At 45.4% G+C, this 22,507-nt stretch overlaps 1 protein-coding gene across 7 annotated transcripts in view; it reads right to left on the reverse strand.

Moving 5' to 3' along the window:
* LOC117225524 (uncharacterized) overlaps positions 1–22,507 on the reverse strand; it is a 121,934-nt gene that overhangs the window by 31,487 nt on the left and 67,940 nt on the right. The window contains exons 1-2 of one of the 7 annotated variants that reach the window (XM_076519272.1): positions 12,620–14,054; positions 8,799–8,933 (exon numbers count right to left, since the gene is read on the reverse strand). The exons of 5 other annotated variants lie outside the window; for them this stretch is intronic. In XM_076519272.1, the coding sequence (XP_076375387.1) occupies positions 8,799–8,933; positions 12,620–12,645 (161 nt within the window). In that variant the 5' untranslated portion in view covers positions 12,646–14,054. Of the gene's footprint in view, positions 1–8,798; positions 8,934–12,619; positions 14,055–22,507 lie in introns of those variants that run through there. One more of the 7 variants, XM_076519274.1, reaches the window with a different exon arrangement.

Genomic DNA, 22,507 nt, shown 5'->3' on the forward strand with positions numbered 1-22,507 from the left:
TCAATGGAAAGTCGCGGGGCAACGTGGCGCGGCGGTTATTCGATCGGGTTCTGGATTGTCCACAGCAGCCGCGATCGCTGGGGAATTTTATCGATTCGACAATTAGCACGTGCCTGGCCGTTCGCGCGCGTCCGTCCGACGTACACATCGGCTGGCTTTTCTCTTTCCCCGTTCTTTATTTTCCACGGTCCGAGGACGAGCGAAACCGATGAAATTCCGCGTCGCTCGAGAAACTTTGCTCGTTAATTCCGGACTCGGCGAAGATAAACGAGAACGCTCGATTTCTCGGGCCCCGCGGACTTCTCCAGAAATTGGAAAACTCGTATCGGTTATGATCAATCGCGGGTGCTGCGCGAGCCCGGGCCAAATATTTCTACGTGGAAGCAGCTGTGCCTCCATTTTATTCTTAAATCAAGCACGGGGCGCGGTGGAGCCAATTACTGGGCCCTGTTGACAGCCTTCGGGAGTTTTCGCTATTAGCGCCATAACTACCGTGCTCTCAACGAGACTAAATGTATGTTGTTTTATAACAATTCCAAGATTGGATTTATTTAAACTTCGTGCCATGGATTTATTTGAACTTCCACCATGTGTGCCTGGATAAAGAAGTTTTTTTTTGTATGAAAATTCCTACTAGAAATATTTTTATAATATCGGGGACTGTAAAAGAAAAACTCAGAAACCAGACATTTCGATATAATAATGATATAATAAATAATAAGTCATTGAAGAGCCCAAATTAGAGACGACTGTTTTAACGAACTTTCATATTTACATTCCTCCTGTTTAAAAATATGACAGAGATGATTCGAGGTTTGAGACTATGTAGGCCTATCCTGTGGTAACCAGCACAGTAACTAACGCATCGAGCGAAAAATGGGTTCAGTTACTGTGCACGGTAAATAAACCACCGAAATTGAAACTAAGAACAAAAATTCAAATAAGTAATCGCTGTTTTGTTATTCAGATTGTAAAGATACATTTATGTGTTATTTATATCTGTTACTACTTGCGGCAAATATCACAAAATAACACTCGTTCGAAATCGAAATAAATATCTTATTGTTACTACTTTTATAAATTCATATAAAACAGTTGCTTTCAGTGCTGCGTAAATCTAGCGATAATAGATTATTCCCGTAGAAGAATAAATAAATAAAGAACAATTGTGCGTAGTTTCCCTCGAGTATCTGCTCTCCACGGATCGTGATATCCTCATCAGTTTCCCGATAATTCGGTCTGTTGATTGCGCGTATGGCTAGCTCGGAAAATTGTTCTGAATTCGCAGCGCGCGCATTAGTGGAACTTTCGAAACGACGCTGCGCATTAAAATGTAATAAATACGTTAATTACGGAGGTATCCTCGAACTCGTTCAACGGATACAAAGCCACGGCCATCCTGAATAGAATTTTCCGGTCATTTACCTCTGGCTGCCTCGACTATTTTGAAAGACCGTCACCGAAGCGTGCTCGTTAACTTATCGACGCTTCAGCAGTTGCATCAGAGTGTCCATTCATAATAACCTGTACCTCTTTCCAAATAATTCTGTGCAAACGTAAAATATTACGGAACCCGCTCGACCTTAAACCAGCACAGTGGCCGAAGCAATGGTAGGTTCATCGTATTTTCGTGATATAACAACGTGCTTCATGTAGTATTTCTGTGTTTTGTTATTGGCGGACGATTATTTAAACAATATAGGTAATTTTTATTAATACGGTTATTTATTATTGTATCAATATTAGAAAAATTTGGAAATTTTGTGCGGAATAATTGTAGGTTCGCTTAATATTACTGCTTAATGCAATTGGAAATTAATTAATTACGATACTTAGTTGGTCCTTCATTGTTTTTTATGATCTCGAGTATACTTTGCGGCACACTTGTGGAGCAAAGTGACGAAATTCTGTCAAAATCGAAAAACTTTTGATAGAAATGAGAGATAAAGCGACGATATCTTTTTTACGTTGAAGCTGAAACGTTGCAGAACAAGGAAAAAAATAAAGTGAACGTGGTATGGACATTGTTCGCCGTTGAAAAATTATGTTAAACTTAAAATGTGATTTATCCAACAAAATTCTGACTCATCCAGTACCATGTACAATTGTATATTTTTTTGTGACATGTTACATATCATTTCCCATAGATTTTCACACGCCAATTTCAAATTCGGTCGTATAATTTGTCTACCATTTAAGGATTTTTCACTCGCCCCAAATCATCAATGATGAAGGAGAAATCGGAAAACTCGAAGGAACGAAACCATTAGACCTTCCTAATTGGTAATTGCCAATTGTCAATCGTTATAAACGTAACAACGTAAGAAAATTACATCGAATCAGATGGCATCGAAACTGCTGGTTCGCCTAAAAAAAAAGGTCAGCTGCAGATGTACATTGAATTATTAAAAAAAAAAGAAGGGGGAAACTTCAGTATTTTGAAGATCGACTTAGGCGAAAAAACTGACGAAATCGTGATTCCGCGAGCCATTATTCCTGAATCGTTGTTTCGGCCACCGTGTCCTCTCGAAGAACGACACCGGCAGTCGAACGATTCGCTAGGCCGACTCATCGACGAATTAAGCAGCACGGTGTCCCAAAGAGATCGGTTCGCGCCGCAGTTCGTTGCCCCGTGGAATTATCATCGGCGGATCTACGGAGGATCCCATAGGAGGACAATAGATCCCGTGGATCGTTCACCGTGACCGAAAACCCGAGCAGAACGCCGCAGACGAATTCCCCGAACGAGCGATCGCCTCTGATGGAAAGAGACGGGGTTCGGTTGAACGCGATTTTTCCCGTGGATCCAGTTACAAGGGCAACGGAAAGGGGGGGGGAGGGGGCAAAGGAAGAACAAGAGCCGCGACGGCATTACGGTTGTGGGTAAGTGGCCACGTGAATTCGACGGGGCGGGAGAAGCAAGACGCGAGCGGAGGAAGAAGAAGAAGAGGGGAAAAAAACGAAAGAGACAATGCCGCATACCGGCTGGCCGGACAAAAGCGACAGAAAACGCGGGACGCAATGGCGCGCGGACCGTTCGCGAGCGATGCAACGTAAACGAGTTCACGTTCACGTGCGTTCGCCGGGGATCTTTTCAAAGGATCCTTCCCGGGGAACACGCCCGCACGATTCTCCTTTCACGATAGTTTTTTTCCCCGACGCGACGCTCCTTTGTACGCTGATTCGTCTAAGAAACGAACCCGCGCCGCGCCGCGCCGCGCCGATTCGAATCCTTCCTGGAGACCAATATGGCGCTCGCCGGAGTCACTTCGTCCATCAATCTCGTTCATTAAATGCGATAAACGATTAATCCTACGAGAACGAATAATCGCATAGGAGGCGCAAGTATGTGCATCTAATAATAACATAATGATAACGTTTGTTTGTTGGTATCGTTCACTGTGTACGGCTCACAAAACCTGTACATTGTTCTACGACGATGGCGAGATTGGTTCTGCTTAAACTTCGTACGATTTTTACTGAAATAGAATCTTGAATAAGATATCTATCCGAAGATTGTTCATGGAAATATTTTTTATAACATCAGGAATTGTAAAAGAAGAAATCGCGAACCGTTGTGACTGATTTCCTAGTTCTAGTGTTAAGAATACTACAAATTAATTATTATGTATATAATAAACGAAAAAGAGAAGAAAACTATACATAAAAAGAGTAAGAAAGAAGAAAATGATTGATTTTACTTTTTCGATTGAATTATCGTAGTATTATAAATAAGAATTGTTTCATAACTGAATTGAATAAAAGTTTATTGTCGTTAAAACAGAGGAGGAAGAAAGATAAAAAAAATATCCATTAAAATAGAAAAGAAATATGAAAAGAATAGTATTATAATAATTATATAATAATAATTATATTATAATAATTATATTATAATAATTATATAGTAATAATTATATAATAATAATTATATAGTAATAATTATATAGTAATATAATGTATTGCTCGAATTTTCCATTATCCGAGTCTTCGATGTGTGATCTGGTTGTCCCATAAAAAATATTCTTAGTGCTTTGAAGAAGTTTCGATTACTATTACAATAATAGAATATGTACGATAAGGGATTTCAACTGATACAAGTTGTCCGCACTTTTATCAAACTAAAACAACTAAGCATTTTTAGGAATCCGCGAATGCTTCGATTCCTTCTTGTTCATAACAATGCGATTCTTACTTTCACTGCAGCTGCACCGCGATTGTGGATTAGTTTAGTCAGAGACGACGATTGCCATGCGAATATGGCGTTGCGAAACGCGTACGGCTTTAAGTTACAGCACGCCGCAGTCAAAGGGTCAGATACCGCAAGATGACAGGAATATTTAGAGACGCGTCGAGAATAGTGTTCATCCTTTCAGAGCGACAATTTGTCTGTTTTTCGTTTGTAGATGAGGCTACGCGGACCAAAATGGCGCGCACGCTACCGATACTCTGCGTATAGTCGATGATAATGATGTTTCGTTTATTGTATTGTTAGTGAGTTTGTTGGACTAGCCAATTTCCTTGTAATATATTGTCGACGTTGTAAATAATGGGATAAATTTATTAATAACTATTTAACAATAAATTCTTAAATAATTTTTGTAATAATTATTGAATAATATATTCTTAAATAATTTTTGTAATAATTATTTAATAACAAATTCTTAAATAATGTTTGTAATAATTATTTAATCATAAATTCTTAAATAATTTTTTTCATAATTATTTAGTAATAAATTCTTAAATAATTTTTTTCATAATTATTTAGTAATAAATTCTTTAATATTTATGTAATAATAAATTTTTTAATATTTATGTAATAATGTATTCTTAAATAAATTATTTAATAATTCCCGATTCTAATAATTTTTTACAAGAAAAAGAACATTTCTATTAATTTTGTACCTACAATTGCTTAAACAGTTAAATATTGATGAAAAGAGAATCGCATTTTATTCCGACTTAGAGAAACGGAATAACATTCATACTCAACAGATTGTTCCTAGAAATCTCCATCACGAGCGAGACTCGGAAAAAGTATGCCAAGGGGTTAATTCAACCATTATTCAACGATTTTGTATGCTATATTTTTGTCTGGTTTTTATCCTACCGTATGCAGAACCAATTATAGCCTGCATAATTCGATCAGCCGTATTACCACGGTTTCTGACTGCCTTGCCGAACATGTCGATTTTTTTCTTGGTTCGCTGCAGTATTTCAAACACCAACTGCGGAATAATGTTTTATAAATGTACTATCTCATTTTCTTGTATAGAACTAGAACGTATTTCGCTATATTGCAATGCATTTCCTAGAGATTGAACCAAATGTTTAGAAATATCTTAAGATTAAAAATTATTGAACCAATTTATCAAATTAAACATTTCTAAATCAATTTATAAAATTGATGTTAGTTAATTTATTTATACAGTTAAAAATTAATAAATCCACTTATATAGTTAAAAATTAATAAATCAATTTATAAAGTCAAAAATTAATACATTGTATTTCATATATATTTATGTAATACGTATAATACATTGTATCAATACATTGGATTAATATTAATACAATACAATGTTTGTGTATATCACTGTACTACTATTATTAATGTACATAAAAGGCAGATGCCCGTCAATAAATAAATAAAATAATAATAACATTCACTTTTATTCCGATTATGTTATAATTGGTAGATTGTTAATATGATTCGACAGAAAAATCCCGCAAACCAGACCTCGCCCCCCCCCCAAAGTTCGAATTAAAAGCCCGGCTTCCTGGCGGGTTGCATCACCTAAACCCAGAATCCCCAAACATAGGGGACTCCGGTCATCGAGAATCGTGCAACCGACCACAATATCGAACTCCACACGGTAACGATGGAACAGCCCCGAGCTAACAAACAGGTCAATAATCGCGAGAGTAAACGCGTCGCGGCCGATCCCCGGTGATAAATCGCACGTAAACTGGACTGTTGCAAGAGTCCTCTCGTGTGTTCTCATGCTCGGCCGAGGAACGCTCGGAATGAATCCGGTCTTAGGAGAGATTTTCGCAATGGAAAGTCGCGGATCGGCGGATCGAGGACTGCGGGCACGCGGGAACGCGAGAGACCCGATAATTGTCGCGGCGCGATCGCCGATTCATCGCGGCTGCTATCGGCAATCGCGTTACGAGCGATCAAGGCCGCCGTGAACGATGACTGTGCGTCGATGGAAGGCTGCATTCGTACGTGTTCCAGCGCGGTCAGATAAAACGGATAGGGTGACACATCGATACGGAGAGTGCATCCAACGGCTACGTGGCTACTGGACGATATACAGGGAAACTCGACCGGGCCTCGCTCGCTCTCTCTCTCTCTCTCTCTCGCTCTCTCTCTCTCTCTCTCTCTCTCTTTTGTCCGGCTTTGTCCGAGGAGGCAGACCGGTGTGTATCTAGGCTAGACACTGGCTACGGATTTAACAGGGATTATACTGTTAAAGGGAACGAGCGGCGCGACTCGATTCGACGGGGTACTTCCAGGAAAAGCGGTCGAGAGGCCGACCTCCGGCAGAACAACCGACTTCTCTATCCGACAATTTTTGCCCGGAGGTGCACGCGTGTCTCTAGTTTGCCCAATCATATGGAAACATCTGTGGCTCCGGGGCTAAACCACCGTCATTTGGACGTTTGCCGGAAGCGCCGGGGTCAAGTGCTCTCTGTCTTCGACGCGCGGGCGCCGTTAAAGAAACATTATCCGACGTGCTTTCGGCCACCGTTCGCTGTCCAAGTCTCGTTTCGCCCATTTTCCACAAGCTCGATCCCCCTCCCGGTTCCCACGAATTTCGAGAATTGTGGCGTCGTTCGAGGGCGATAGGCTAAAACGATCTACTGGCTCAAGGTGGACAGGTGGTTCAGCGTGAGTCATTTAACACGTTAAGCGCCGTGTCGGTCACCGGTGACTGACGATGCACGATTTAAAAGTCATATTCTTTTATTAATATATTCTGAATAGTTTGGGGATCAGAAGATAGTGCACGATATACAGATCAAAAGTATTAATGGTTAATAATAGTTTAACAGTTTAATAATAGTATAGTTTTAAGTTCGTTGTGTGGAAATTATTGTATTTTATTTCTGTGTCACTTATTGTATTTTATTCTAATCTACTTTATTTGATTTGATTTTCTTGTTCCAATTGTATGTATCTTATTTTATTGTATGGTATGCGAGCTATGACGAGATTTAATCCGTAGGGAAGCCAATAAAGTTCATTGTTATGTACGATATATACAACATAGAAGTTACATTCTTCCATTAGTCAATTTTAAATCATTTGGTGATCACGAAAGAATGCACGATATACAATTTCAAAATTATATTCTTCTGTTAATAAATTTTTAATAATTCGACGATCACAAAAGAATGTACCTAAATATTACTTGTTACCAAGCAAAATTGTAACGAGTATCGTTTCAACACGGTATATACGCGAAAATGGTCGTCCTTTGCAGGTTTCGCAGGATGTTATAACGCGGGAAAGGAAGACAAAACAGGCTTGGCGCTTAACGTGTCAATTGTGGCGTCTAAATTTATCTGTAAACGATTCGTTGCGTTTTCAATGACAGTTCTTTGGTATCGAGTGTACGATTTAATATGATCTCGCGCAGGTCACCTTGAGCTCCGAAGGAAACCGAATGCATGATTTATGAGAAGGCCTCTTTGCGATTTTATGCGTGCGACAATAAGCATTCTCCAATGAAAAGATGGCGGTCGTCGAAAAGTCGAAGATTCTACATGGAAAAAAATAGGTGAATTTTTCTTCGCAGAACGCGCGTGTCGAAGCCAAAGCACGTGTGCTGTTATTCGAGAGACAGTTAACTGCGATGACGACTTCTACTCGGACAGTTTGCTTGTAAATAACAGCGACAACGGCGGTGGCAATAAATACAGAGAAAAATGCGACAATGCCGGAAACACATGCTCCATACATCGGTGCTTCGAAAAACTGATGCCTGCCTGCGACTGGCACGAGCTCGAAGCAAACTTGACGCGCTAATCGCTTCGACTCCGATGTCAAGCATTTTATTTATCACTTCATGATAAGCAAACTTCACTAAAACTGTTATGGTAAATGTTAAAAAATTGAATATGCGTTGGCCTGTAAATATAAACTTAATTATGCCCGAAAACAAATAAACGCCACAGCGATTGATCAGTCCATAATACCCGGTTCCATTATTCTATACTAAAAGTAAAAAAGGCTGCACTGTTTTTCTAGCTACCGAACGGTAGCACCAGTTTTAGGAAGATGTAAAATTAAAACCTCTTGCAAGCGTGTCAATTTTATCAGGTTCAATAAGTAATAACTAGACTGCGGATTTTATGGATTCATGACAAAAACGTGTAATTAAATTAATTAAGGAAAGGAAGAAGTTTCTATTTGCATTCCATTTCTTGCAACTGATGCGAACGATTTTTACTTTGCATAAAGATCCGCAGTCTAATGATAACGGTGTCGTTCGCAGGTATCAAGAATATTTTCGCAGATATTATCTCGGCCCCAATTTTCGGACGAATTTGCGTACGCTCATCGATTGCACCGAGTGTTCTGCGGCGAGAGAACACGCGACTCGGCGGCCATATTGAAACCGCGGGTCGCCTTTCAGGATCAGAGGGCCCGTCGATCCCGACGTTTCTGAAAAGGTCCGTTTCTGTTTTACAGGACGCAGGCCGGCCCTTTCGAGGCGAAAGGATCTGGTTTTTGTCTAGAACCGTTCCACGAAGTACCCCGTCGCCGTCACCGGGCTCCAAGCACGACAGACCTAATGGCATTGCGCCTCTTCAGCACCCGAACCCTCTTCGGCGGTCCTCTTCTTGCAAGAAATCCGCTAAAACCAGCCCATGTTCCTTCGCGACGTTGCTGCGGCTGCTCGACGGCTACGTTTCGCGACAATTCGCTGGGAAAACACGATTCACAAGTCACGAAAACCGCCGGCAAACCTAATTCGAGGCGGATCCGATACAACAGCAGTGGACAAAACCACCTTGGCAACGCTACAAACCGCGAGCCTGAATGGCTGTCTATTTAATTAAGCGACCTGTTGTTTCAATGCTCTTGCATTTTGCAATTCCTAACCTTTGCTCCATCGGGCACATCTTTATGAATAAATAATTCCATTCCGTTCGGATTAAATTTTCTGATATAGCCCTTGCTTTTGTTATACGCATACGTTCACGCCAATTTTGTTATTCCGTGAACACGAAACGAGATTCCTGCATTTTATTCCGCATAAATGCATGCGCTATGAATACATTAGATCTATAGTGTATTAATAAATTAGACGTTAGGTTGATTGATTGACAGCTCGGTAGACAAACAATGAGTTTGCTGTTTCCAGGCCGGGATATACAGGGTGGATGAAAAATCATGATACAACCGGCCAGGGGATGATCCTGCACGGAGAAACAAGTCGAAAGAAAAAAAAAATAGTAACATTTTCTTTCATTTAAGACTGCGTTTCCGAGAAAAATAAGTTTAAAGATCCGTCGGGTTTGTGCAGCTTTTGTAGCATAACGAGAAGTAGAACTTGACGGCGAGATGCGTCACTTGATTCCTACCCAATAATATCATTTTTTCAACATAATTTTCCTGGAAAAATTTCTCGCCCACCCTGTATAAGCAATGGAACACGCGTAAACGATCGTAAAACGATCCCGAATAATTTGCCAGACGATCCAAGCACCAAAGATTGGCTGCAAGGGGCCATTTTACGGCGGAAGAACTGTAAATCCGTTATGTTCCTGGCCGTCAGCGCGGCAGTCAACAGGTTCGTCCTTATCAGAGACAGTGTATTTGCCCATCTCCGGATCGATGCGAGGGAGCAACGGTATTTAACGATGGATCCAAGGTCCTAGGCGATTCACCGGGCAATCTCATGCGAAATCTTCCGGCGTTCACGTAACGCGATACGCTATCATTTTCGCGGCGGCTTCTCGTACGCGTTCGGAAACGTTCTCACGAGACGAATTCGTCGAATCTAGGCTGAGATTTGCTCGAGACGATTCTGTACGGTCCACGGGCCACGTCGTCGGTACGAATTCGATCCATTTTCTGCGCGAATGGTACCTCAAAGATCTGGCATCCTGTTTCCCGTTAATCGAAATCAGTGTCATTTGTCAAATCATAACTTCAGCTACCAGAAAGTACCGCGACTTCACCTGCGCCAATTATTACAACCATCTATAATCGTTACTAGACTGCGGATTTCGTGCATTTGTGCAAAAATGAAAAGACATAATTTAAAACAGTTCAGAAATTACAGCAAACTGAAAATTCGATGCATTAATTTGTACTTATTAAAATGTTTTAAAGAGAGGAAAGAGAAACGTGCGCTTCTCTCCCGTGCCTTGCAATTGGCGCGGACAATTTTTATTTTGCATAAAGTTCCGCAGTCTAATTATTACAGCTTCTCTTGTCCGAGGAGCTCGCCCCGTGACCAACGAATCGCTGTAATCGATGAACATCGGCATAGATCGATTCGACGTTGGAAGTCTGAACGAGCCGCGTACAGTTGGAAGACCAACTGCGGCGTAAATTGAAGGCGAGCTGAAGGGAACCGCAGTCGGGAACGTTGAAGAACATCAACCGTAAACGTGCTGGCCGTTCACGGGCGAGAAAAATGCGAAGAAGATCGTGCGACGGAAAGCGAAGAAACCATTCATCGCTCAACGGAACTCCGGAAAGAGGAAAATTCCCGTGGTCGAGGGGGAAAATCTGGCCGGCAGGGGCCGAGGATCGGTGGAACGCGGGCTACACGAATACCTGGCGGCGGTGGCGGCCAGGTAAGCGGGACTGCAGAAACGGAAACCCGAGACCCCCCTGCTCCCCCTGGCGCACAATGTGAGAACAAGTGTCTAATGGCTTTCCTGGGCGAGCCGCGATTACGTAAGCCCGCGGATCTCGGGACGAAAATCATTCTCGACTAGCGTGCCGTGTGCTGGAAAAAAATCGCGGACGGCTATTTTCTCGATTGGAGGTCGATTTGTCCACCGTCGTGATCGTTCGCACAGGCACGAGAGCCGCACCGGCGTTTCCGTCGTGGATTTTCGAGGGCCGAGCGCGGCGGAAATTTTAATTGCGCTCGCCATTAACGACGGCGACCGTATACAATGCGAATATTTATGCAAATCTCCGCCGTCGATCGTCTCGTGGAGCATAGAAAGAATCGGCGGGATTCGTTGTTGCTAGATCGTGGACAATGGTTACGGAATCCGTCGAATCGTTAGCGAAAGCGAAAATGTTTCGCTGGGTTTTCGGAATTTGCGAACGTCGTAAATTCGTGGTCGCTACGGCGCTCCGTTTCGAATTCTTCGCTAATGAAGGCAATTAATGGGTCGGGATTTTCGTGATGTTGCCGTTCGTCCGAGTCATTCGGTATTCATACAGTTACGCCGTGCCGGATTCACGATTCTCTTCGACCTGCCGAGTATTTTCTAATAATATTATCGAGTTTGAGCTTTCTCAACGGGCACGCGAGATTTCATTAGAAACATCGGCGACTGTACGACGCGATTCGCAAAATTGCCAGGTGAAGAATCGAGCCGTTGGCGACGATTTCACCAGAATTGATCGTGCGAGTTTACGATGTTCCGCAATTATTACGGAATTCGAGCGATATTTTCCTGCAAGCAGAGTGCGCTCGTCTTTTATTTTTGCTCGTTCAAATCAAAATTTAACGAAATCCGAGGGGCATCGGGAACTTTCTTATCGACGTTAACGCATGCTGAATCCGACATAATGATCGAACTAATTTAATCTCGCGAATTCGAGCCAGTTTTCAACGCCCCCATCTCGATTTCCGGTCGCGCGCGTTCCAATGGGAAAACCGACCTCCGATCGAGAAAATCCTCGTAACATCGGCCGCGAGCGTGTCAAAACGAAACGGAACCTGCAGGTTCGAAGTCCTGGCAAGCATAAAGTTCGACGCCAGGCTTTCAAAGTCCCGTTGCCTGCCCATTCATGCTCGTTAGCCGAGTGCCTGGCAAATACTTGGTGCACGCAGGATTAAATACCTGTACCTCGCGCAGGCTGGCAGGCGTGGCTGGTCGGTGCGCGCCCAAAGGAATGCACATTTGATCGATCAACGAGACAGCAAACGTTTTAAGTTTCGCAGATCGAATCAACCATCGGCCGTGTGCCCCGCCTAACCGTAAAGCTTTCGAAATTTTGCGCCGGGACGCTTCCGACAGGGAAAACGACCGGGGAGCGCCTGTCCCAGCATACATCGCGCCGAATGCCGAATCGAGTCGTAACAGCGACGATAGCGGCCGCGACGATCCTACTCCGATTTCACGTTCGCTTCCTGAATCTTCGAATTCGACCGGAGGCACACGGCGCAGTGTTTTGCCAACGAATTCAACCGAAGACGGTTGTCTACGCGGTCGCAGTGTTCGGCTTCTAGAGCTTCTCCGAAGCGGCCGGGGACGGGACTCACGGGGGAACTTGTTCCCCGAATCGATTTCCATACAAAGAACAACCTGAACAACCCTCGCTGGGATTAGAGCGAGCAACAAAACCGGAAGAACGCGACGCCGAGCGTTGCGACGCGATGCGACGCGACGAGAGGCTTAGTTGGGGACCTACCAGTGGAGCGTTTTGAGGATTCTCATGGCGTGGCTTCTCAACAATTCGTCCTTCGTTCAAACCTCATGGACGGACCCTCTCTCGCGTGCAGCGCGGCCGAGCAGCGAACGGTCGAGGAATCTCAATCGCTCGGCTATCTCGAGACACCTTCCATCATGCCCTCCGATTCCTCTCCCTGTCCTCCTCTGTCCTCTCTCTCTCGCTCTCTCCTCTCATCCGTCTTCCCCTTCGAGCGTCCTTCCTCTTCCCGATCCTTCGAATCCTGCTCCTCTTCGGCTCGGATTCCACTTCGGTTCCACTTCGGCTCCACTTCGGTTCCACTCCCGTGTCCGCGACCGCGACGCTCCTCTTCCAGGCTCCCTCGTCGCACTATCACTCGGCGTGTTCACGCGCTATCGAGCATTCCCACCGGATCGCACCAACACACAAATCTCCCGCACATGCATACACCGTGCGGCGTGGCGTATTCGAGGAATACCGAATCACATGGCAACCACCGGCGGTCCACTCCGATCGAGGAAAAGCGCGAGCCCGCGCGGTTCCAGGGCCGTCCGCGGTATTATCCACTCTCGCCGGGCCCTACGGGGAAGAGCCGCGGGTCGACGGGACGCGACGCGACGCTCGCGGGAACGCGCGAACGGAAGAGAGACGCGCAGAGACGGCGGTGCACGGGCGCGAGCGCGAACGCGGCACGAAGAAGCGCAGACTCGCTGGCAAAGCGAAGGTGTATGCACCTTTTGAAGGCTGCATGCGGCAAAGAAGGCGGCACAGCGGCACAACGGCGGAGCGGCAACGAGGAGAAGGAGGAGCGCGGCAGCGCGCGAGCCAGCACAAGCGCGTTCTCTCGCGCTATATCGCGTGGAGAACGCTCGTACCGGTTTTGGCCCGCCGCCGGACAGGTATTCCCGACTCCGTTAACCGCCTTAATTGCGCCCGGCTCATATCACCCTGGGGGAAAAACGCCGCTTTCCACCACCCCCTCCGTTCGACAACCACCCCTCGGTTCGGGGTACGCGATTGGAGAACACTGCCGATTTTCAACCACTTCGGGAAACTAGGGAACTCTGCTCGCGACCGTTGAACAGTAATCTCGACGGCGACGTTGTTGTTGTTGTTGTTGTTGTTGGTCCGCGCGAAACTTCGATCCTTGATTCACGGAGGCACGCTGGTGATCCTCTCGGGATCGACGCGCGAGGAACGGTTAGGGGACCGGGATCGGTTCACCGACACTGCGGGTTTCACTTTCAAGGTCGCCGGCGGCCCCGGTATTCGGCGGTCGGCTCCGTGGACGGTCGCGGGCGGAAGATCTCTGAACGCACGACGATCGCTGGCATCCCTCCAGCTTTGGACTGACGTGAGTTTGTTGGCTTCGGCTTCGGCTTCGGTTCGCTCCGAGCTCCGAGCCCCGACCGAGGCGAGCCGGTGTCCCCTTCTCTCGCTCTCTTCGTCCCTCCGCAACCGTTCCGTCCTTCTCTCGCTCGTTCCTTTCCCTCGGCATACCTTGCCCCCTCCATCGGACAAGTCCTCCTCCACCTTTCAGCTGCGCGTTCCTACCTAACCGCCCCTCCACGACGGCTCTCTCGGTCTCCTCGGTGCCCCTCCAACGCCGCGACGGCTCGTCGCGACGTCCCTGTTCAACCTTTCCTGCCCCCTGCGCGCACCTCTTTCCCCCCTCTCGCGCCCTCTCTCTTTCTCACCTGTGCTACTCTTTACAGAGAGTCCTCTCTCGGTGCGCACACCTCTCTCCATCCGCTTCTTCCAGCCTCTGCCTCCACCGGTCCCCGTCTTCTTCTTCTTCTTCATCTCCTGCTTCTTCTTCTTCTTCTGCCGTTGCCGTTGCCTCCGCTGCCGCAGCCGCCGCCGCCGCCGCCGATTCTTCGTCCCTTTCCTGTGCAGATGCGTCACCTCTTTGTTCGTCGCGAGAGATTCCGGCCGGCTTTTGTTTTTCAACGACTCCCTTTTCACCACGGGGAAAGACGGACCCAGGGTTCGAGCACCCTCCAGACGCGAGATCGGCGACGACGACCGGAAAACCGGTAGCCCATGCGATATCCGCGGCTTTTCGGGGATCTCGACGCTTCCGTGCTCAGCGTCGCGAGAGCAACGGGCTTCGTAATATATCTAGCAATTCGAAGGAGACGTTCGAGTCTACCTCCTTAAGGTCGCGCGATAAAGTCGAAAGATATCGTGGAACAGCGGAAGCTGTTTCCTATCGACTGACAATTTCAACGAGCTGGCACCTCGGAACGAGAACAAATCGTTTATTCTTATCCGAAGTTGTTAGTGAAGTTGTTTATTTAATCATTTAATTGTATCGCTACAAGTTCGTTGCAGAAGCGACGAGAAACATGCGAGGAAGAAATTCTAAAAAGAAAGAATTCCTAAAAGGAAATTCCAAAGCGTTATTGCTTTTTAATATCCGGGTGGGCCCAGCCTCGGAAACGTATCCAGCTAGACCTTAGCTTCTGAAGGAAGCTCTGCTTCGGGAACCTTTTTATCGTGCACTCTATTTCGTCCCGTAGATCCCTATTTTCCCGGCAATCCTGCTTGTTATCAGTTTTTACCTCGGAACGTTTCAAACAAGCCTCTCCTCTCGTTCGTCGACTCGCGGATGGCTTTCTCTCGTCTCTCGCTCGCTCTCGAAGGTCTGGTAGCTCCTCTCTCTCTCTCTCGCGCGCTCTCCCGCCCTCTCTCCCTGACGGTGTCGTCGCTCCTGCGTTCCGGGGATCACGTAGCCAGGCATTGAAGTCTCTCGGCCACGCACGGCCTGCAGGAACGCGCCCGAGAAGCTGATCCCGCCTCGCCTCGCTCGGCTTTCTCTCTCTCCCTCTCTCTCTACTTCTCTCTCTCTCTCTCTCTCTCTCTCTCTCTCTCTCTCTACTTTTCTCTCTCCATCGTCTCGCTCTCTCGTCTCTCAGCTGATTCCGGCCAGCGTTTCTACAGAGATTCCTGCTCGTCCTTTTCCTACCGACGAACGGGGATCGACGTGGATCACGATCGAGCCTTGAGGTTAGATCGAAAACGGCTACTAGCTGTACTTTGCCTTTCCGTGGCTGTGCTGTTACTATTCTTGGCTCCCTTCCTCGCTCGCTCTTCATCCCGAGGTGGCCAACCTCGCGGATAGCCACAATATTATCAACAAAACGACGCTATTTTTCCTAATAGCGACGTCCTCGTTGTTCGTCCGGCTGTTGCGAATGCAAAGCACTGAATTTTAACCTTCGGACGGCGGACATTTTTTAGCGTTTACGGCCGCCACGGCTAGAGATCCGTTCGAATCTTTTACGATCACAACTTCTTCGATTCGAACAACTTTTTGGAGGGAAAAGAAAATTTACATTTCTATCCGCTCTTACCGGAACGCTTAAATATCGATGGCAGAGGAACAGTATTTGTTTCCGAATTCAATGAACGGGACACAGTCATACTCGGCAGGTTATTACTGGAAATTCCCATCGTGATTCGGTCTCGTCGAAGTACGGCAAGGGATTAACCCTAGCGCGCTTAAGGGATTAGAAGGTTTAAGATCTGCTCGAGGGTGGGCCATTTCGTATTCAGGTAAGAAATAGTGATACAAATATTATTTATGCGGCACGAGGCAGGTATATTTGTTTGTACAATACTGATCAATAATACGCTTAGGTATCTGCAAAAATAAAGCAAAATTTATGTTTCAGATTCTGTGGACGTTCTTTGACCCTCCCTTTAGCATGCTAGGGTTATTGACTGAAAATGACATTGGAACGTTTATTAGGATGCTAAGATCGCTATGAACAATTCGCTTTAAATGATACAACATGACCGCGTGGGTTTTACGCTGTGAATTTTCGTTCGATCTTTCTTTAGATCGCTCGATAACATTTTGTCATCGAAAGACGTTATACCGAAGTGCACCAGAATCCACGATAAAGGTGAAATCGATACAAAATCCAGCACTAGAAGATCGTCCTCCTAGTTCGCGAATAAAATTCTTGTACGGCAGATGTTCCAGCAGGTGAAATCGCTGGAAGATTCTTCTCAGAGCCGTTTCCACGGGTCGGAGGCGCGAGAAAACGTCGAAAGGAGGAGGCTCTCTCGTTTTCGGTATCGATCTAGTTTTCCTCTTTCGCGCAGAAGCTGCCGGCAGCTTTCTATGATCGCGGCGCGACCGGTCCGAGGCGTTTCCGCGCCCGGCAGCCGGAGCGGAAACCGCGTTAATCGAGGCGGAATGGAGACAGAACGGAAGAGGAAGGAATTAAAGATTTCCCGGAACGTCGTCGCAGTCTTCGAGGGCCTAATATCGCGACCCACTGTCCTACTAGCGAACGAGCAATCGACTTTTGCGCCGGATCGACGTTTCACCACTGTCGTCGGAGCGGTTTCGAGCGGAACGGTGCGCTCGTCCACGCACCGTACCGTCGCGGATTTTCGTCGCGGAAAATTGGAACGTGGTCCCGCTTGACCCGGCCACCTTAAACGGCCATCTTTCGTCTCCGAGCCGCCGGCTGCCACTCGTCCGACGTGCTCGAAAAGATTTCGACCCAGTAATAAAATGTTTAAGCCGCTCTTCCGGCCGGAATACGAGCAGGAAGTAGACACGTAACCGCCTCGTGTGTACAGCCGCGTGAAACTCGGCGAAACTGGGGCTTCGGCGGCGCGCGATTCATCGACTGTTCGCTTCGTTCGGATGTTCGTCCGCTGCACGATCGCAGAGGAAAATGCCCTAATCGGTTCACCAAAATATTTTAAACGTCGTCGGGGCTCGTTTCGCGCCGGAATTTCGCTCCGCGGATGTTCGATGCGGTGGACCGTTCAACGTGGATATTTGTGCCGGGATCGAGAAACTTCTTTGGCATGACGATTTTGTAAGATGTTGTTGTCAATGTGGTAGCTCGTTTTTATTTAATGGATTACTTGATAATTTTACTTAATTATTGTAATTTAGTAATCGGGTATTACAGTGCGGATTATTGTAACAGAGTAATCTCGGTTTTCCGAATAAATAGCTCGCTCAATTAAATTTCATTAAATAACAATGGACTGTATCGCGTTCGGACGTTTACTCAATAATTGTCCGCGAAATGGTCTCTTTAATTCAGTTTTGAAATGGAACAATAGGTTCGGCGTTAACGTGTGTATTGTTTCGTAGAATCTTTTGTGCGCGAACAGCTGTATTCAGGAATTTTAATTAATAGACCGCGGATTTTGCGTATTCACGAGAAAAATGTACAGATCAAATGCAAAGCTAAGAACACGTTACAAGATAGTTACATTGTTACATTGTTTTTCATTTATTACGATTAAATCTACTACAATTAAAGGAGAAAGATATATGTATTTTGATCGCAAGTTTATACTTCTTAGAACTACATAACTTGAATAATCTTTATTTTGCGTAGAGATCCGCAGTCTATTAATTAGCGTATAAAGTAAAAAGCAAGAAATAATGTGCATCAACCAGCAGAACACATTCCATCCGACTTTTTGTCTGCAACAAGAACCTGTCTGTCCCGCGTAAAAAGGAATTTCCTGAAAAATCGGTCATCTAAAAAATGGTTAATGATCGCGGAGCGAACGAATTCCCGCGGCAACTGTCCGACGATCAACGGAATTTAATATATAGTTTCGTACAACTGATTTCATTGGACCGACTTCCAGGTCGCGAATTAAAGGAGCCGAGAAGATATTCGCTGCGGCTGAAAACGAGGAAGTCGTCCGCGCGGTCTCGGCGCTTTTAATTACGCCGGGTGATTACGCAACGTGCGCGACGATCCTTCGTGCATCGTTCACGTAATCCGGTCGTTATCGAGCGAACCGAACGATTTTCGTCGCGTTCCCGGAGCGCTTCGGAAATTTTCGGCACCGGGATTTCGTAGGCCGACGATATTTCCCTCGGCGCCGGGCGTACTCGACCGCGACATTACGAAACGACCGCAGAACAATAATGAAAAAGAGGGGCCGCAGGGAGGAGGGACGGGAGGAGCACGAGCATGAATTCGGGCGAACGAGACGCCGGTAATTATTTGCCGGAATTAATGCGAAATTCCTGGCCGATCGACGGCATCGTCACGCCCCGGGAACTCGACGTGTCTCGACGAGAAAACGAGAGAGCATGTCTGCTGCTCGCGTAGAAAAATTCGGCTCGCGATCACAGGCCTGCTAATCAACTTTTCATTGTTTCCGGAGACACGATTTTTCGGCGACTCGACTTTGTCGAATTTTGATCGCGCGATGCTTAATGTAATCAGCATCGCACATTTGCGACGTTTACGAATTTGTAGTTCGCGCGAGGAACATGAAATTAATTTTTGTGAATACGATTATTTAGCAATTGTAACACGTGGCACGATTTTTGGGGAAAATGGCTTCTCTTTGACGATATTTTTGTCGTCTTTTATAAGAGGACGCAACGTATTCGATACGATAAATATAATGTTGATAAATGCAATAAATATAATGCTAATAAGTACAATAAATAAAACGTTCGCTGGTGACAATTGTAGCAAACGCGTCAACGGTTAAGCTGTGGATTTTTATGCGAATTTATTATTAAGATTTTTATTCTATTTTTGTAGATTGTTCGAAAACCTGGCTGAGAGATAAAATGGATTCGCTGGCTAAAGATTGTCTCCCAGATTATAGATTTTTTATTCAAATTCGGATTTTTATAGATCGCCCGGAAATCAGAACGAAGGAGAATCATTATTTCGTCGACTGAACCGACGATTAGAGGACGAAGTCTCGTTTGTGTAAGTTGTTCAGAAAACCGGACTGAAACAGACATTTCTGTCGCCTGGCTAAAGATGATCGTCGTCGAGTGACGGACTTTTACGTGGAATTTTATAGTTTGTTTAGAAACCGGAGGAGAAAATGACCGGCTAATATATTCCGTGAAAATAGAGCGGAAATCTCATGAACGTTCGTTAACGTGGACGTTTCCTTGGGCTCCGTGGATTTACAGAAGCAATAAATGCACGCCGGTTCTATGAATTCCATTGGAAGACGGCTCAGAATAATCTGCGAGATTAAATCGCGGGTTCGACCAGGAATATTATCATTATCATCCGTGGAAATGAAAACAAAAAACGCGATATTCATGCTTTTCCTTTCGTTCTTATTCCTCGTTTCTTCTGTTGAATAACGCACGAGTATACCGCGCGACCGTAAAATAGAAAGGACGGGGCACGGTAAAAACTCGCGGCATGTGCCCGACTTTTGCCGCGAAATTTCGAAGATAATTAACGAGGTGCCGCGGTGCGTCACATTCGCGGAACACTTGCCGGAATCACGGATGATCCCGTTCGAAAACGAACGCGACCGCCTGGGTCGCGCGATCCGCTGAACTTTCTCATTATTCCCGGTGTGTACTTACGAAAGATCGATACTTTTAATCCATCTTTCGCCGCACCGCCGGAAAAGCAAACTAAATTAATTACAGCTTACTGCGTTTGCCGACGTGTTCGTCACGGGACTCCCCCGTTCTTCGACGTTATGAGAACGCGATCCCGCGGTTCCCGCACGTATCGATTCTCGTTTGACGTTTCGCTTCTATTTTTTCCAACGACACATTTATTTTCGGCGATCCGACGCCGTCCGAGAAGCACGTTTATAGAAAGTATAAAAGCCTTCTCCGATGTCCTAAAATCCGATCGACCAGCCACTGCAACTTCTCATTTCCACCGCTGGATTTAACCGCTTTCCATCCCACGGTTTTCCCACGGTTTTCCCACGGTTTTTGCATAATTTCAACGTTATCAAATTTATCGAGTTTACAATTATCAGATTTATTTATATTTAAGAAGCTGTTGGAAGTGTAACTGTTGCACGAGTCACAAAATATAATTTTACATATAGTATAACTCGTATAGAGTATAACTCGTTAATTATTATGAATTGATTGTAATAAACCACCTTTTATAATCGTTAATCATTGATCAGATTAATTTTCGCCCAACTCTGGTGCTAGCAAACGGAGGTAATCAATACATGGATCTTTTTATGCGAACTAAGAATTGCCTATCACGATTGCAATGAACAGAAGTCGAATGAAAATACATTTCATTAACATTCATTAACATTCGGTAAATTGTAAACGATGTAACAGCATTTCTAAAATCTTCAACAGTCTTCATTTTTATGTATTCGATCTGCTCATTTTTCTCATAAATACATGAAATCCGCAGTCCAGCAATTAAACCTTCAAATTATTATAAATTAGTAACAATAACTAACGAGATAGCCCGATTAATTTTTGCCTAATTCTTATAAATTGATTATAACAACAAACGAGTTATAATCGTGAATCACTAATTAGATCATTTTCTACCCGACTCTGACCAGCACGATTCTAACAAAAATAGGACTCGCAGGTGTTCCTTTGCAACAAAACCGACGAAATTGCGATCCTAATCTCCTTCAGAAATGCACACCAAGCCACGAGCCAATGAATTCCGAAATGAATTTCTCAGCCAAGAGCGCAAGGAAACCTGCCAACAGATGGCAAGGACAATAACGAAGAAACGCTTCCAGCAACGATCCCCCCCAAAAAAACCTCGTGTCCGAGAGGAAGCATGAGCGAGCTCCGACGAAAACAGGAAGCGTTCCTGGCCACGGAACTAATAGAAACGGTCCACGCGACAGATCAACCGCCCTCCAACAGCGCGATCCTCGGATTTTCGTGCTGGCGTCGCCGCGACACGTGTATACAAGCACCACGCCGAAGGATCCAGCATGCTATTTTATGGGGAACCGCCTCCGGAGAACAATGCCACGCGGCCCGGCAAACGTCTACGTCCCGCGGAGAACTCTCGAGAGAAACCAGATTCGCAGCGCGCCGCGGAAATTGCCGGCCAGAAGTCTTCGAGGGCCAACGAATCCTTATTTTTTCGTTCTCGAGTGGCTCCGGGGGCTGGAGAGTGGCCGACAGACGGTCGCCAGGCTGTTCGATCTTTCGTCCTTTAAAAAACTTTCACGAGAATCCTGCATACGGAGTTCCGCGTCGTCTGCGAAATGATTACGGAGAGACGCGGGTATTGAGAATGCTTTTTGTTGACAGATTTTGGAGAGATACTAGATCTTTGGTTCTTGGTCCTAGGATCCTTTCGATAGGATCGTTGTCTCACGTTTTGCAGGGTGTCCCAGAAATGTCTTACAATCCGGAAATGACGGGTTCCTCGGATCATTTGAAGCGATTTCTTCCTTTACAAAAATTTTCTCCGAGACACCGTTAACGAGTTATTAACGAAAAACAGTGACCAATAAGAATCGAGTACGGCTGACGCGAGGCGGCCCAGCCAACCAGCGCACGAAGCCCAGTTCCGCTCATTGGCTCGGTCGCCTCGCGCCAGCTGAGCTCGCCTCTCATTGGTCACTGTTTTTCGTTAATAACTTGTTAATGGTGTCTCGGAGAAAATTGTTGTAAAGGAAAAGGTTGCTGCAAATGATCTGAGGAACGGATTGCGAGACATTTTTGAGACATCCTGTATATTCTGACGTTAAGCTTACGGAACCATAAGAGCAATCATTTGATCTAACTTGATCAAAATTAGACAAATACATTGCTCAACAAAATTATATTGTAGAAATATTTTGGATAAGTATTGGCCAACTTTGACTGACGATAACTCCGCGGAAAATCATCGTAGGATGATAACTATTGCTTTGAAATAAAGCTTGAAATTTCTGCTTTAAGACAGTCTTTCTAGATTTTCAGTTGACGCACCCTCGCTACTGTAACCCTTTAAACAACCTTCCCATCAGGTAACGTCAAATCCAGCATTTATATGGCAAAATGCAAGGATTACTTTAAAGTGTTGTAACTTAACGAAAAGAAATCGCAGCTACATTTATCTTTGTTTAGATTAAAGGCAACGGATCAATCTTCATTTTACTGTAAACAAGCGTCCCCGG

The sequence above is a fragment of the Megalopta genalis genome, chromosome 2 (assembly GCF_051020955.1).
Source record: "Megalopta genalis isolate 19385.01 chromosome 2, iyMegGena1_principal, whole genome shotgun sequence".
Classification (NCBI taxonomy): domain Eukaryota; kingdom Metazoa; phylum Arthropoda; class Insecta; order Hymenoptera; family Halictidae; genus Megalopta; species Megalopta genalis.